We start from the raw sequence: 18,207 nt of genomic DNA on the forward strand, positions 1-18,207 counted from the left end.
AGACCCACATTAAGAAAGTAAAGGATTTGTGGCAAGAGTTGAATTAGAGGAAGGACACTCTGACTCTGTCTTTGTGGATGGCAAGCTAACATTGCAAAGCTGATGCTACCTAAATTAAAATACAAAATCAACACAGTCCCATCAGTAGAAATAAATAGCTTAGCTTCCTGTCATACTTAGCAATTGATTCTGAAGTCTAGCTGGAAGAATGTAGGAGAGTAGTAAATTGCTTTTACGCGAATTACACTTGTGTGGTCAGACACTGAAAGGAACGGTACAGCCATAGTAATTAACAAATACACATAAGTCTAAGTATTTTATTGACTTATTCTATGAAAAAGACAGCAGTTCTTAAGAAATGTAAACTTTAGACCATGCAGAATTTATCTGTCTAGTTTGTCTGTGTTGGTACTGGGGCTTGAACTCATGGCAGTGTCTCTTAGCTTCTCTACTCGGCGCTTTACCACTTGAACCATAGCTCTACTTCCAGATTTTGGTTGGTTCATTGGAGAGAAGAGTCTCACAAAGATTCCTGCCTGGGATGACTTTGAACCTTGATCCTCAAATGTCAGCCTCCTGAATAGCCAAGATTATTGGTGTGAGCCGCTAGCCTCACTCAAGAATGCTGAATGACTGAAATTAACTGGTATTCTAATGTTTATCTGCAGGTCGGTTGTTCTGTTAAGCACAAGAGGAGAAATAAAGCATCTGAACATTTCAGATTCCTTAATATCTCTGGGATTAGCCAAACCAGCTCATCTTTATAACAAAGGTTTGTGTTTGTGTTATTCTATGAGGTTCATAAGAGGCTAGTAGCGCTTGTATTTTTTAAGTGAAACTTAGTTGCTGGCACATTTTTGTGAGCTTGTTTGCTTGGGGTGGGTGTCATGAAGACAACTCCTAAATAAGGAAGTGTGTTGGACATGATTCATCACTGAGTGGTTAGTGTTTGCTAACATAAAAAAAGTACATATTTAAATATGTGTATATATGTAGGTGTGTGTGGGCATATATATATATATATATATATACATATATATATACACACATATATATATATACACACATATATATATGTAGATATATGTTGTGGGGTGAGAAGAGAGAGAGAGAGCTGTTTGTTTTGCTCAACTCTGATTCACCTTCTGCATGACCTACGGACCCATTGCTGTACAAATTGAATGACTGTTGTTCTTTTTTTAGGAAGTACCGTATTTTTGGGATTCAGTGGAAATTTTAAACCATCATGGACTCAGCTGTTTACCAGTCCTGCTGAGCAGGGCCTTGGGGTGCTAGAACAATTCATACCACTGCAGCTACAGGACTACGAATGTCCAAAGGGCAGCAGTGTCCACAGGAAAGACTTGGAACTGTTCAAGCAGGCTTCAAAAGCGCACGAGAGATTGACTGTAACTTAAGTGCTGGGAAAGAAAAAAAAAAGAACAAAAACAAAACTGTGAACTAACTTATTTAATTTATGGCATTTTAAATGACACTGTTAACCCAATGGAACTGTTTCCCTGTTTGATACAGAAAGGAAAGAATGATTTCAAAGGGATTGCTTGAATACCAGTTCACCTACTTTGTTATTGTATGAACTGTTAGGGAATTTGTCTTTGTGAAGGCCGGTATAGTCAGAGAGCCGTTCTCCTGTTCCTCACCTTGAACCCCAGTATTTAGTAATGATCACCAGCAGTGTTCAAACTTTATATACTGGGTCATGCTGGGGTGGGGTGGGGGCTTTAGAGGGGCTGCCTGAGCTCTTCAGAGGACCAGCTTCTGTAGCACTTTGGATACTTGAAGTCTGAAGCTCAGTTGTGCTATGTGTTGATTAGCATGGGTGGCTGGTATTTTCAGCAATGTCTGGGGGAGGGGGGCGGGGGTTTCTGGGGCAGCCTTTGAGGGTTTTATATGAAGCTGAGTGAAGAGTCAGAAGTGGCAACTCAGGCCTAGCCCATGCCCTTTTAAAATTATTGCTTGGACATGTGCTATTTTTATTCATTGATCTATTGATGACTCCAAAGGATTCAACTATCAAACAGGATGCATGTGGGAAAAGGGCTTTTAGGGAATTGAAAATCCCTTGAATCTGTGACCATTGGGCAAAAATTTGACCTGCACCAAGGTCTGAGAGTTATTAGGACCATGTTTGCAGCTTTAATCCTTAGCCTGCCTTGACTGTATATTTCTGTTTCTGATGCAGAGCTGAGTTGAATATTTACCTATTTTGGGGTTTGTTGTTGTTGTTGTTAAGAAGCAGGGCCATTTTCCTGAACTGAAAAATGTGTGTCATGTTAACTTGCACAAAGGAAGTCCGTTCTTGGTGTTGCTCTCTTACACCTGGGTTTTTTGGTTGATGTTTTTGTGTGTGTATGCGGATTTTTAAAGAGCTTCTCTTCTTGCCATTTCACCAGGAAAATCCCAGAAAACTTAATGATATTACAATGATTCTACCCTGGGGAAAGGGAGGCCTTTTAAGGCCAGGACCGTGAAGGAAATACTGAGGTATCAACCTCCTTACAGGCTTACAGGAGGGAGTCACTATTAATTAATTTAATTATTAAGGATATCATGATGCCTAGTCTCTCTTTCCACTGGAATCTTCTGTCTCTTGCACGTCCAGAGGAAACTGGCTTTCTAACTTGAGTTTTCCCACACCAAGAGGAGAGGTGCATCAAAATGCCTTTACTGTTTTCTACAAACCCAAAGTCTGGCGGCTGGATGGCCAGGTGAGTTTGCAATGATATTTTATGGCAATGAAGACAGACAAACAAATTCACCTTCCTCCATCAAGGGCTGAGGCTGAAGGCCTGTGCCTTTGTCTAGAGAGGGAATGATTAGCAGCTCTTGGACTTCTGTAACTTTACCAAGTATTCTACCTCAAAGCGTTACCGAGAAACCATTCTAACTGTAAGTGCCCGTGCTAAGGGTACATGTCTTAATCAAAGAAGTTTGACTGTTTTTTTGGATGTGGGTTTTTTTTTCTCTTATTGATATAGTGATGAATGAGATCTTACATATGAAATATATTATTGGATCATGGTTCTTGGAAGTGATTAGTGTGTGTATGTGTGTGTGTTACTTAAATATCTTTGACGTGTGTTTTTTAGAGTTCTGTGCTTTAAAGATTTTGAGAGAATATGTAAGTCTCAAGGCACTAGGTTTTTCTGATGTCTTACTAATAACAGGGCATAAATTAAATAAAATATATATGTATGTATTTTATATGTGTGCATGTGAATCTCTCTGCCTGCCTATAATTTATTTTTAATTTCCAGATTCCAGCTTTAAAGAGGTTCATGGTAAAATAATAATGATAATTATTATGGTAAATCTACCAAATGGATTTTGTAAGACTGAAGATTGGGTATTACAAAGCTCAGGACCTTCCCCAATGCAGAGATGCTGAACCTCAGCTGAACATTCGATTCTCCTGGGGAACTTGAAAAAAAAAAAATGGAAAGGCCTGGACCTCACATCCAGATTTGAAATTAACTGGTGTGGGTGCAGCCTTGCTATTGGAAACATTTGGAAGCTCCCTGGGTGATTGTAGCATACAAGAAGGTTCCAGAGCCCCTGCACTAGTAGAATGAGCCCACTGTTTTAGGCCTGTGACTTTCTTTTTTAAGATAAAACACACAACTGTATTTTTTTTATTTCAAGAGTCCCCTAGCACAATGCTAAACAAAACATTCCACTGTGGTCTTTGTATGGGTATGGGACTTGAACTCAGGACCTCATGCTGGGATTTTTTTCCCACTCAGATCTAGTGCTCGACTACTTCGTGAGCCACACCTCTAAAGTATTTCCAACTTTTTAGAGTATACCCATGAGCCACCAGTGCCCAGCTCAATAGTCCATCTATCTGTCTCTGTCTCTCTTTCTGTACCACTCCTGAACCTGTACCCCTCAGGGCCTGAGCTCTGTCCCTGAGCTCTTTTGCTTAAGGCTAGGGCTCTACTACTTGAGCCACAGCTCCACTTCCTGATTTTTGGTGCTTAATTGGAGATAAGAGTCTCCTGGAGCCTGGAACCTGTGGTTTACACCTGTAATGCTAGCTACCCAGGAGGTTGAGATCTGAGGATTGCAGTTCAAAGCTAGCCCAAGCAGAAAAGTCCCCCAGAGACTCTTATTTTCAATTAACAACAACAAAATGGAAGTGGCTCAAGTGGTAGAGCACTAGCCTTGAGCACCAGGTCCCAAGTTCAAGCTCCACAACACACACACACACACACACACCCTCCACAACACACACACACCTCCAGCAATCAGGATCTAGTCATCAGTTCTCTTTCTCTGAGAGAGGTGATTTGTAAGTTTATAAGCATTTTCCTCCAGGTGAAGGACTTGACTCTGCTCCAGAAATGTGGCTGCCCACAGATCAGTCAGCTGGTGGTGGGAAACACAGGCTCCCCCAGGAGCCCATAGACAGATGTTTTACCTCCTTGCTGGGAGTGTCAGCTGGTGGGGTCCCTGTGAACCAGCATGCCAGGGATTATCTTCAGAGACTGGGAGAAAACACTTAGGAGACAGAAAGCAGGCACTTGGCACAGGAAAGATTACTCAAAGTAGCAACTCAGCTGATGGTTGGCCCTCGGGTAGGCAGGGGCCTAGGACTCCGTTAACGTCCTCAGTCATTGCTTGGTCTCCTGCATTAAGCTGGGTTCTTGGATACTTTGGCTTTGAGGAAGGCTGGACAAATGAGGCGATGGATGGAGGCTTGAGTGCTTCTGAGAACTAGGTTTCATTCCTTAATGGATGAAGTAATGTTTGGAGGAGTCAGTGGAAAGGCGGCTCAATAGGAAAAGAATGCACTTAGTTAATGCAGTTGCTTTCTCTACAGTGTACTTTCTGGTAGGTTGGTACATTGATTCTATTAAGAATGCCTGATGATTTTCTGTTGTGGGCCTAGATTTATTATCCTCCAGATGTTTTTCTTTTTTTGAAATGGGGCCTAGATTGGTCTTGAACTTGGGATTTTTCCCCCCTTAGCTCTGGAGTGCTGGGATTATTGATGGGCGCCATCATACAATTTCCTCTGATTTGTTTTTTCTTGTGCTAGTATGGTATTTTTGTGCCCTGTGAGTTTACATGTGTCTGTTACATATCCTATTTAAAGAATAAATAATATTATCAAAAAGAATACTCCTGCTTCCGTGAATAGGTCAGAGAAAAACCCACTGTCCATTCCAGGCTGAGGAGGGGTTTGCTCATGACTACATAGAAGCAACTCCCACCCCACCCCACCCCCCTGTCTACAGGTCTCTATGAATCTTTGCTGTCTTAACGAAAGAAAGTGATGTGTAGGTATGTACCAGCGTGAAAAGCTTCTGCCTCCCATAGACCCCTCTCTGCCCTTGCTCTTGGGAAACACTCTGGAAGAAGCCAGCAGAGGGGGCTGGTCATGCAGAAGACAAAATTGAGCTATTTGCAACTCAATCCTGGCTTGATCAATGACTGGACACGGAATTGGGATTAAATGACTGCATTTTCCAGGACCTTTTTCTTTGCCCTTTTAAGATGGAGTTCTCCTTACTGAACTGTACGCTTTATCCTGCTGCCTTGTTTTCTGTCTGCATCTTAAGAGCCTGTCCAAGGTCTAGGACAGGTAGAGCTCAGTGGATGATAAATGTCTCCTAGAGCTTGCTGGGGATTAAACAGAACACTGTATGTTCAGTGTTCAGCAGGGCAGCTGGCCCTTGAACAGGCAACAAGTATTTACTTCCCCTTGGTAGGAAATTGTGGCGTTAACTTTGCTTTCCTTTAAGTTTCTATTTGCTTATTCTTGGTTTTCTGGAGTAGGGTTTTGCTACATAGCCCAGATTGGCTTGGAACTCACTTTTTCATACCTGCTGGGATTAGAGGCATGTGCCATGCTTCCCTTTTTTTTTTAAACTTGTTACATGCATAAAGCATAGACTTATTGCTTAGAGACAGTGCCCAGGCCTAGAGTTCAAGACCCAACACTGGCCAAAAAAAAAAAATCATTTCCCTGCTTCTGCTTCTGTATCAAGCCTTCTAGAGGGCATCTCTGATTAAACATCACCCAGTCTCATACCCAGGTGACAGTTTGCCTGTCAAGTCATTTACGGACCTACATCCTAGATGGGAAACTCCCAAAGTCCTATGGGTGACAAGCCTTGGCTCTGGGGTCTGGATGGACCATTGATTGGATCATGGGACCTAGACCTCCATCTTGGAAGCTGACCCCCTGGGTAGACTCAAAATTCAAGTCATAAATCTTGCACTGATAGGGGAGGACAGTCCCAGTGCTCCCTCAGATGACCCCAGTAAGGGGAGCAGAGTGGATTCGAGTCAGATTCGATGGAGACTGGATGTGAGGATACTAATTGTAGAATGCCATGGAGTCAATGTTCCATACGGGAACTAAATGACTGTCATACTTGTGTGGCAAAGGGGTTGGATGTCTACATTCCCCCCTGGGATGGACCTCAAAGGCACTTAGTCAGATTAGGAAGACATCACCTGAGGAAACTCCCCAGACCTTATCCTGGCTGGTTCCAACAATCACGGGTCTAAAACAAACCCTAAAAGTGTTCAGCCCCCTTTTCCCCAAGCCAAGCCTACCTCTTGCCTCTGTAGGCAGGGGGAGACAGCTGACACTTCTGGGAAACTTGTCTGGATTGCAGTGAGGGCCGATCCTTTGAGATGAATCGTGAGTACTAACCAGAGCCAGGGGCGATGTCTCAGAAGACGGAGCACCCAGCTGCAGTGCCACCTGTGCTTTGGTTCACTGAGCCATCCTTTTTATCGTCCTTCGATATTTCTTCAACCTGCCCTCGTCTCAGAACAAACAGCCTATCCCAAGTAAGGAAAGACTTCACAGTCATTCCGTTCTCATTTGCATAGATGCCAAAGTTCTGGCCAATGAGAATGGAGGGAAGTAATGAATTAGGGTAAAACTTGGATGGGCTGCATGAGCAGCACACAGAGCAGGGCAGGGCAGGGCAGGGCGGGGATTCTGAGGGGAATAAAGGCTCATGGTAAAACACGTTCATTGCTTCAAAAGTATATAGTGCCTCTTCAAGTACTGGTGCTGGGAAAACTGGCAGGTCACATGCAGAAAACTAAAAGTGGACCCCAGCCTATCACCATGCACCAACATCAACTCAAAATGGATTAAAGACCTTAACATCAAACCTGAATCTCTGAAACTACTGCAGGACAGAGTAGGAGAGACACTTGAACTTATAGGCACAAGCAGGAACTTCCTGAACAGAGTCCCAGGGTCACAACAAATTGGAGAGACTCGACAAATGGGACTATCTTTAAAAGTTTCTGCACAGCTAAAGGTCTAGCAACCAAGCTAGAAAGACAACCAACTAATTGGGAAAAAATATTTACCAGCAATATATCAGACAAGGAATTAATATCCAGTATATACAGGGAACTCAAGAAACTAATCCCTCCCAAACCTAACAAGCCAATTACTAAATGGGCAAGGGAACTAAAGAGAGACTTCTCAGAAGAGATAAAAATGGCAAAGAAACACATGAGGAAATGTTCACCATCCCTGGTTGTGAAGGAAATACAAATAAAGACAACCCTGAGATACCACCTTACCCCAGTCAGAATGGCCCACATCCACAAATCAGCCAATGACAAATGCTGGAGGGGGTGCAGAGAAAGAGGAACTCTATTACACTGCTGGTGGGAATGTACACTTATACAACCACTTTGGAAAGCAGTCTGGAGGGTCCTCAGAAAGCTAAATATTGACCTCCCTTATGACCCAGTCATACCACTTCTAGGCATCTATCCTGAACAACAGGAACCAGTATACAAGGACACATGCACCTTCATGTTTATTGCAGCACTGTTCACAATAGCCAGGATATGGAAACAACCCAGATGTCCCACCACAGATGAATGGATCCAAAAATTGTGGTATCTATACACAATGGAATATTATGCAGTCATTAGAAACGACAAAATAATGGCATTTGTAGGGAAATGGATGGAGCTAGAAGAAATGTTGAGTGAGGTAAGCCAAGAGCAGAGACAAACAGCACATGGTGTCCCTGATAAGTGGATGTTAAATCCAAAAATGTAAAGTGATAGGACAAAAGTTTAACAAGGCTTAAGAAACAAAGGACTTCCACTCATCTGGTCGAATCACTACTAAATAACCCCATGCTGCTGATCACATGTATGGTATATATGTGCACACCAGAGGGAAACCAGGAGGAGGACACGGAACTAGAGGGAATCAGGGAAGAACATACAACAATGGGACCCATCAGCTGCACTGGACATTGATCAAAATGAACTAAGCAACTCAATGGCAGCGATGGGAGGGAGGGAACAAGTGGGAAAGAGGGAACAGCTGATGCTATGCAAAAGGAAAGAAAAGTACATATCACCCAATGGGGAAGAAATGTATATTGCAAAGCTCATAGAACTCATAAATGTTATAAACCATGATAGACAATTTGCCCCCATAAAAGTTAGAATATATTTGTGACTTTAAGCATCACTATCCCACTATACTGTGAAATTTGGGAAATTATATAATCACTTAATCACAATAAAGAATTTGAAAAAAAAAAAGCATATAGTATGCTGGGCACTAGTCCCTCATGCCTGTAATCGTAACTACTCAAGAGATTGCGATCTGAGGATCTCAGTTCAAAGCCAGCTCAGGCAGGAAAGTTCATAAGACTCTCATCTCCAATAAACTACTCAGAAAAAGCTGGGAGTGGCTTTGTGGCTCAAGTGGTAGAGCACTTGCCTTAAGCTGAAGAGCTCAGGGACAGTGCCCAGGCCCAGAGTTCAAGCCCCACAACTAACAAAAGAAAAAAAGTATATAATATAGGGCCTGTGTCCTCAGTGAAAGTAGATCTTACTAAATGATTAGAGTCATGAAGTGCCTGAGTTATTTGCAGTCAGTAGGTAGAATGGATATTTGGCTGAGCAAATGAGGATTGATCCAGCTAAGTCTCAATCTTAGGGGTGCTACTTCAAGCAGCTTCCCATCCTGTTTCCCAGCTTTACATCTATAAAATAAATCTACATTTACTTTTGTGAATTATGGGAGGTTATTAAGTGAGAATAGCTTTGTCTCACAAACACAGCTGGTAGTCAGAAATACCTGATTTTTAAAACTCAGAATTCCGGACACTTGTGAATTCTAACTTAGCAGCTTTATGACAGTCAAGAATTAGGGGACTCATATTTTCCCAAATAATGTCAGGTTCAGGAACTTCTGAGAGTGCTATACAGCAAAGTCTCTGCCCTAGTTTTAATCACTGCTGCTGCTCAGACTTTTGTTGTATTGTGTTTTGTTTTTAATCTAGGAAACAAGACTTGGGCCATGGAATGATTGTTTAGTGACGTGCTCAGGAGATTTTCATTTATCCCTAGTTGTACTAGCCCTATCACTTAGCGAACCAGCTGCTACCAACGAAACTATGAGATGTGGGGGGAAAGGCCTCCATGGGAAATGAAAACGTGGCTACACCTGGCTCTGCAGCTGCTACGTCTACTTTTCTGCTCTCTCTTCTTGGGAGGGGAAATTTCAGTTGGAGCTGATGGTTCCTCTTCCAGTCTTGTTTTACCATAAACTAACAAGGAATAGAAACTCATTTCTAAATATCACTCAGTTTTTTAACCACCTGCATTTCATTTTTCCTATCGTGGAGGAGAACTGCTAATAGGCAGGATAATGGTTCAAGACTAAGGTTTATATAACAAGCTGAAGCTGGGGTGGAGTAGAAGACCTCCATATTTGTCTTCCTAGTCATATATGTTTGTCTCTTTCCAGTTTTCCAGGGTCTACTGCAGGGCATGGGGGGAGGGCGGAGAAAGGGAAGACAGCTCTGTTAACTCCTTATGTATGCTCCCAAGTTCTCTGATCAACACTTGCTAAGCTAAATAAAAATCAGGTTTTATGTTCAAAACAATCTCCCACCAAAGGTAATCCCATTTTTTGAGGGAAAGAGGTAATAAGTTTGACAATCAATGTACTTACTACCTTACTTATGTAACTGAAATCCTACTGTACATCATCTTGACAATAAAACAAAAAGTAATAGCATTTTATTTTATTTATTTAGTCAGTCATGGGGCCTGAACTCTGGGCCTGGGTGCTGTCCCCGAGCTCTTCAGTTCAAGGTGAGTGCTCTACCACTTGAGCCACAGTGCCATTCTGGTTTTCTGGTGGTTAAAGTCTCATGGACTTTCCTTTCCTGTCCAGGTTGGCTTTGAACTGAGATCCTCAGATCTCAGCCTCCTGAATAGGTAGGATTACAAGTGTGGGCCACCAGCGCCTGGCACTTAGAATTTTTTAAAATGTATCTAAAATAAGTTGAATTTAAAATCTATTGGCAAGTGTAATAGGCATCTTCTAAGGTGTGTATTGAATACATTCTTGTACCTTACTCAATTGAAATAACGCAAGGCTCTTGTTTCTATTTGCTCTTTATTTTTATTTGCTTCCTTAAGACAAGTGATTAATTAAAATGAAACATAATATTAGCCTGTGGATTTAAGGAATCATAAAACTGAAAGAATGAAGAGAAACAAGGAGTAGGTCTGCTTTGGTATTTCTGTGCTTTTCTTATTAAACATATTTACTTTTAATGGGTCAGACCCAACAATACTGTCTAATCACTGAATTTCTGAGATTGCTTTATGTGATTTGAATACAGTTATAAAGCAAATTCTGCATACTTGGTAACTATGTGTGTTGTTCTCATATGTCTGACAATTCATGGTATCAATACAATTGGCTTGTTGAAAGCTAGGAAAATAGAACAAATACCCACGTAAGTGCCTTTTACTCAAAGGTAAAATTGAATGGCAAAAACATATATAAAAAGATCTCTGTTGGGTGACAGTGGCTCACATCTGTAATTCCAGCTACTCAGGAGGTTGAGCTCTGAAGATTGTGGTTCAAAGCCAGCCCAGGCAGAAAAAAATCTGTGAGAGTCTTTATCTCTTAACCAGCAAAATGCCCAAAGTGCTGAAGTGGTAGAGTGCTAGCCTTGAGCATAAAAGCTAAAGGAGAGAAAGCACCTTGGCCCCAAGTTCAAGCCCCAGTACTGGCACATAAAAGAAGTTTAACCTTTTTGTGTTCAGAAGAAATACAATTAAGAAATGAACTGCAATTCAAAAGTACAGTGAGTATGTAAAGAATATAAAACTATTGTTGACTGGAAATAAAGTTATTGCTAACACTTTAGATGCCCAATTGATAGTATCTTTTTTTGTGGGGGGGAGTCCGGTCGTGGGGCCTGAACTCTGGGCTGTCCCTCAGCTCTTCAGCTCAAGGCTAGCGCTCTACCACTTGAGCCACAGTGCCACTTCTGGCTTTTTTCTTTTTGCTTATGTGGTGCTGAGGAATCGAACCCAGGGCCTCAGGCATGCAAGGCAAGTTCTCTACCACTGAGCCACCTTCCCAGGCCCTGATAGTATCGTAATACTGAGTATGTGTGAATATCAAACCTATATAGTTGTTAGGTAAGAGCTCTGCCTCTGAGCTACATTCTCAATCCTAAAATGCTTTATATATGTGCTCCTAATGATATTCATGCATATGAGATTCTTCCTCATGTGGACAAACATATCCAGAGATATTCATTGCTTTGCTGATACTGGTGAAAAATTGCAAAGATCATAAATGAATCAGTGTGGGACTCAAACATTGGACTACTAGAGTTACAATGAATGAATTATATCTGTGGCTTTGAGAGAGATGATTTACAAAACATAATGTTAAGTAGACAAGTTATAAACAGATAACATGATGAGAACATTACGTTTATGGATGCACATCTATTGTTGAAGATACGATCTAATTGTCCATTTTCGACAAGAGATTTTTCTTTCTACTCTTGTTAAATTTGGCAGTTCCCCATTTCATATTTAGATCTGAATGTTGAGGCTAAATTGTCTCCTAGAAACCATCTCATCTGATTTCCTTCTCTCTATTTTTTTTAATGGACCTTAAATGTTAGAATAGTTTTAGACGTGTAGGAAAAGTTGGGAAAATGTTACAGGTGTGAGCCACTGGCATCTGGCTCTTTTAGAGGAATTTACAGTATGCTGAAGTTCTTAGGTCAATCTACCCATAGGAGGTAGCATTCGAGACAAAGATGAATGCCCTTTTCAGAGACTTCTAGATCAGGGAGGCCAAATTAAGGAACCAGTTAGTTGATGAATCATGAAAGTAGAAAATAGTCCTGTCTTATTCTCCCATTCATAATCTGTGGTTCCGTCATCAATTTGCTTTACCATGTGCGCCAACTCATTCCCCCATAGTCAGTACATTTTCAGTTCTCCAAACTTGCCCCAGATTCTTTCTTTCCTCAGGCCTTCCTGTATGCTTTCCTTCCCTGAGATTCCTCCACCCTTCAGAACCATATTTTATCCTCAGGGAAGCTGTCCCTGTACCTTGAGCTCCAGTGGTACCTTGTGATCCTCCTATTACATTCATTCCCCTCCCACTAAGCACGCATTTCCCAGGCCTTTATGCAGCCTAATAGCTAGCACTTTTTTGGGGGGTGGGGGTGGGGGGGCAGCTGGGGTTTGAACTCAGGGCCTGGGAGGGAGCTGTCCCCTGAGCCTCTTTGAGCTCTAGGCTAGTGCTTTACCACTTGAACCCACAGTGCCACTTCCAGCTTTTTCTGAGTAGTTTATTGGAGATAAGAGTCTCAGGGACTTTTCTGCCTGGGGTTGGCTTCTCATCACCAGTGCCCAACTTTTTTTTTTTTTTAATCTGTGAAGGAACGAGTTATATAAAAATGTGTGCTCAGTTTCTACCTAATGAAAAGGCTTTAAGAAGTGACATTTAAGAAAAGACTTGAGAGCATGAGGAAGGGCAAAGGAGGGTTTTGTTTTTTGTTTTTTCCTAGGCAGAGAGGACAGGATGAAGCCAGGGCCAGAAGCTCATCCTATGACAAGAAGTTGGGCATCGTCAAGTTTTGTGTAGTGTATGTTGCAACAAGGAAGGGGGAAATAAAAGTGAAATAGAGATTAGGATCACTAATGGGGTCTAGAACAAGAAACTTTACTGGCACTGGGTATCCATCAGATACATTAAACTAGAGCACTCATAAGCACACTTAAGATTGTTCTGCTTGGGCCACAAATAGTAACGTAGTGACAAAATCTAGGCAGCAAGTCTACGAAATGATTCTCCCTTCACTATTTGGGCAGCCTGTGTCTTGGGTCTGAGACCACATACTGGACATAGAAAGGGCCCTCAATTGTTCATAGACGGAATACAACATGAACCTTTGACATTTTAAGACTGAGATCCGGTGGTTATTATGTCAGCAGAATGGTGGCTGTTCTGACTAATAAGGCTGTTTTTAAAATCCGGTCTGGCACTAATTAGACTTCGAGGTCAGAAAGAAAAAAAAATGAGGAGTCTGTTCTCCAGGGAATAAGCAGCAGAGCAAGTGAATGGGTTGTGAGCAGGAAGACAGGAGAAAAGCGTACTGGCTTTGCTCATTCTCTACTTTGGGTGCCTGGCACATCTTCTGGAACAAAAGGCAGGTACAAGGGAGAACGCTTGTTCTCATGATTTCCTTGGGACCTGTTGAAGATTCCCCCAAAATGCATGCCCCAGTGTTCTGGTTCCTTTGAATGTGTGTGGTCTTACATGGAAATTGTCCTTGTAGCTGAAAGGCTTCCCTCAAGAAAATCACTTGGATCCGTGCTCACATACAAAGGAAAAGGAATTGAATGTCAGTAACCTGACAGGCTTCTTCAAGAGCAGAGAGTAGCTGCTGGAGCGGGCGCTGGGGGCTGAGTGCCAGTGGCCCTGTAATGACATCTGTAATTCTAGCTGCTCAGGAGGCTGAGATCTAAGGACTATAGTTCAAAGCCAGCAAGAACATCCTTGGGATTCTTATCTCCAATTAACCACACCCAAACTGGAAGTGGAGCCAAGATTCAAAGTAGTAGAACACTGGCCTTAAGCAAAAAGGCTCAGGGACAGTGCCTAGGCCCTGAGTTCAAGCTCCATGACCAACAAAACAAAACAAATCACTCAGAGGAGAGTTACCATTCTTTTTTCAACTGCCTTAATTGTGTCTTTTTGGCTTCTGTAACAATGGGAGAATAATTCTGCTACTATAAACATTAACCTTAGTAATTTTTTAGTGGTAGCCCTAGAAAACAAATACCAGGCAGGGGTGATCAGGTGGGAACAGAATTAGAATAACATTTCCATTTCCACTGGTATCTTTTCCCTTCACCTTTTACCTTCTTCACAAAATCAGATTTGGTATTTGTGGCACTGGGAAATTCCTTCAGTAGCTAATGCTCTTTGGGGTTGTATTTAAAGACAGCCTATAGAAAGAACTGTGTTCCCACTCATCCCGTCATTAGGTAAGCAAGCATGATTGGTGACCCTAACCCTGCTTCCTAGAAGCTTCTAGGCTTGAGGGTTTAAGGCAGCACAAGATTACCTGTGTTGCTGGCTAGACACAGAGATGCTTCCTTTTAGGTATTTAATTAATTTACTTTGTTGTTATTATAGAGGGGTTACAAGTACATGAGTCAGGTAATGAGCACATGTCCTTTTGTACAGTCTTCCCTCATTCTCTTCCCTCTCCACCCACGAGTTGTATAGTTCACTTTCATCCGTGTCCAGTGTGCTCCCTGGCTGCACTTTTCCATCCTTTTTCCATCGAATTCTGTGCCCTCCCTCCACTCCCTTGAAGATTTACACGTGAGCACACCATATATAAGGTAAAGAAGACAGAATCACCAAAAACTAAAAGATAATAATAATACAATTTAAAGTCTTTTGTTTCTATATTTTGGAGTTCATTTCAGTATGTATACAGTTCTATATAAATATGAAGAGACACGTAGGCATTGTGCCTTTGTGTTTCTCTCCTAAAGAGTATCCTCTATTGGTCTCACTGTGTGTATCTAGAATTCTGTATAATTTGTCATATCCCAGTTAAGTAATTCCTTTTATCTAGATTACATATGCCTATGTGTCTGTATGGGAATGTGTATGCAGCTACAGGATACAGGTGTGTCTTCTTGTGTGTAAAGTCACAGGTAGCCTTCCTTGCATTGCGGTCCCACATCAAATACTCTTATTTTCACCTCCCAGTTTCAAAGTTAGAAGGAAGAGATATCATTGGCCTCTTGGAGTATTTAGTAAGCATTTGCAGGAATGAATAGACATAAAGCAGTAAAATGGATTCAGGTAGAAGAGTCACTATTGGGTTAAACTTAACAGGAGGAGCAGGAGGCAGAGATTGCCAGCCCTGGAGTCAGCGTGGAAGCAAAGACTTTCAAAGAGAGGGAGCCGTTGGTGGGATTGTAACTGGTGATGGAGACCACTGAGGGATGAGCTGGGTGGGGCAGCTAAGGGTGGTGGGGGCAAGAGGCAGAGGCAGGATTTTGGAAGCTGGGGAAGGGCCAGGAGAGAAATGTAACACCTCCTGGTCTCTCACATAAACAAGGTTTTCTCTTCTTCTTCTGGATCTCAAATGATTATAAAAGGGGTCACAATTGACCATGCCCCTGGCTTCATGGTCAAAATCACCCCTTTTCCCTTTTTCCCCATGTCATCTGACACCTCCTCCCCAGACTCATTTCAGTTTCTCCACTTCCCTAATCACGTATGAACTCTGAGGAGTCCATCTGTATTTATCTCCTGTTCCCTCTCCATTCATCCATCCCTCTCCTACTCCCTTTCCCTTTCCAGCTCTTTAAAAAAAATTATATATGTTTTTTATTGTAAAAATACCGTACAACTTTCTTTTTCAGCTTTTTGCTATTCGTTTTGTTAAACTGTGGATTGTCAGGTTTACTCCATGGGACTCCACACTCCTGCGTTATATTATACTTTAATCAACTTGATTGTGTATACATGCCCACAGCCCTGGGTGTGGGTACATGGGAGGCTGTATTTTGGATCTAAGATTCACCTTTGAGAGACATGTGTGCCCTTTGTATTTCCTCACTCTCTAGGATGTTGTCCAGATCCTGCAGCAGATTCTCTTTCGTGAGATTGGGTTGCAAAATACATACAAAAGACATCAATGAAGATGAAAGGTCTTCAGTAATGAAAGGACTGGACTTTCTGGTACTGGTGAAGACATTTTTCAGGGGAACTATGACTAGGTTGGGGGACTAGGCTGGATAACAGATGTGAAGCAGCGATGGGTCATAGTCTTGCAATTCAGGACTGGGAATAGTCAAGAGGGTAAATTTCTCCGTAGAAATCAGAAGCACAGCATTCACTACTGACTATTCTAAGAGACAGATGTCATACCCAAATATTCCATCGGTGGCACTCACTGTTATTTTATACACTACTAAGGAAGAAAGAGAAGACCAACAAAGTTAAAATCTCATGCCACCTCTATTGCCCACACAAGCCTCTCAGGCTGTTTCAAAATGTTTCTCCAAGATGCAGGTAAATTGTCCTGCCTTCGGTTGACCCGTTGGCTTGTACTATACACTGAATCCTAAAACATGACCCTGTCATTTATAACGTCTTCTTAGCCCTTGTAAAGCACTTGGCTGTTCCTTTTTGAGAAAAATGAAAGTGTAGCCATTCCTTTGCTTCTATGACATAAGTATTTGTTTTTACTTAGTGCTACTGTCTTTCTAGATACACAATATGTTTAATTAATGAATCACACATTTAAATCCCTCTCCACTGTGGCTGGGTCTTTTCATATGTAGCCTTTTGATGGAATGTCATATCAAATTGAAATGTTTTTGAAGTCATTTAAACAGCAAGTGAAACTCCACATTGTCAATGTGGGATACACGCACACAAGGCTCTGAATTCAAGCACCAGTACTCACACACATGTATATATACATATACACACACATACACACACAATATCTAAATGCCAGTTAGACATTCTGTCTACTGTATGCTGCCTATTCCCAAGCACAAAACCCTTTCCTCTATTGGTGCGTTCTGCTTGCAGGCAACCACACCTATTTCTGGTCATTTTAGGTTGCTTTGTTTTGTTTCTAATCCCCGTTTGGGCCAAGGTTAGGCTGTTCTGTGGAAATAACCAGGACCTGATTTCTGGCTCATTAGAGCTCTGGGGTGAGTTAAAGCAGCAGATGTCTGTGAGTGGTGACAATCCTGTTGGCCCCTGCTCTTAGGGACAGCTTTTGTTTGAGGATTTAAGGATTGGCTTTATTTCATGGATGCTCGCTGAAGTGGAATCCCAGGAATGTGCTTTCATTTAGTTCAGGCTTTTGAACCAACCAATTGAAGAATCCCACCCCCACCCCCGCCCCCACGTTACTTCTAGCTCTTAGAAGCCCTATGAGACCCAAATTTTGTTTGTGCAATCTGAGAACCTTTTTTTCCCCACTCTCTATTGTTGTTTTCATTGATCTGGCTGGGGACCTGAAAGTAGAAGACAGCTGGTCAAAAGAAAACTCTTGAGGGTGTAGCTGGGAGAGGGAAAGAGAGGAGAGGGAGGAGAAAGGGAAAAGGGGTGACATGGATCGAGATGCTTTGTGTTCATAATCTATCTTGTATTGAAACTCCTTTGTATAACTACTTAAAATAATAATTAAAAAATAAACATAACAGAGGAAACTCTTTCCTTCCTGGATCTCAGCTCTGTTTCATAGGAAAATGTCCATAGGAATTCTAGGAAGAGAAACAAATAGCTGAAGCAGAGGACAACATTTGTTCTAGTAAACATTCCCATGATTGAGTCTGTGGCCAGAAGGCCAGCCAAGACTAAGGCATTTGAAGAAATACAGCCCTTTTGTGAGTTAAAGCCCCAGGTCCGAACCACAATGCAAATTGTTTCTCACCAACGACGTAGCATAAGATGGAAGGGAGCTTCAGAGGCTTCTTTGGTCATGAATGAGCTAGTTCTTAAAGCTTATTCAGAAAAGTGACAGGGAGATAGGATAGTGGAGCAGAGACTGGGAAAGTTAACACTGGCGCCAATCATGATGAGTAACTTCCCTTTCCTGCTTCTGCAGATGCTGAATGACTGTCACCTTCTGGGCATGAGGAGGAGAAGGGTATCTCCCTTCCTAGGGAAGGACGTGCTGTAACCGTGAGTCGCAGATATCTCCGTGCTACAGGCTGCAAGGTTGGCTTGGGAACTGGGCCTGGAAGTGGAGGCTGATGGGTGATTTGAACAAAACCCAAACATGCCTGGGGTTATTCCATTTACAGGAATCATCCGAACCTGGAAACTCCCCCAAGCTATAAAGCCTT

The 18,207-nt window shown here is 42.1% G+C and overlaps 1 protein-coding gene across 1 annotated transcript in view; it reads left to right on the forward strand.

Moving 5' to 3' along the window:
• Positions 1-3,214, forward strand: part of Tmem2 (transmembrane protein 2) — a 71,911-nt gene extending 68,697 nt beyond the window's left edge. Inside the window, exons 22-23 of the mRNA XM_013018397.1 lie at positions 669-772; positions 1,204-3,214. Coding sequence (XP_012873851.1) covers positions 669-772; positions 1,204-1,418 — 319 coding nt within the window. The 3' untranslated portion in view covers positions 1,419-3,214. The remainder of the gene's footprint in view (positions 1-668; positions 773-1,203) is intronic.
• Positions 3,215-18,207: the final 14,993 nt, after the last annotated feature.

Source organism: Dipodomys ordii, unplaced genomic scaffold, assembly GCF_000151885.1.
Source record: "Dipodomys ordii isolate 6190 unplaced genomic scaffold, Dord_2.0 Scaffold40, whole genome shotgun sequence".
Lineage (NCBI taxonomy): Eukaryota > Metazoa > Chordata > Mammalia > Rodentia > Heteromyidae > Dipodomys > Dipodomys ordii.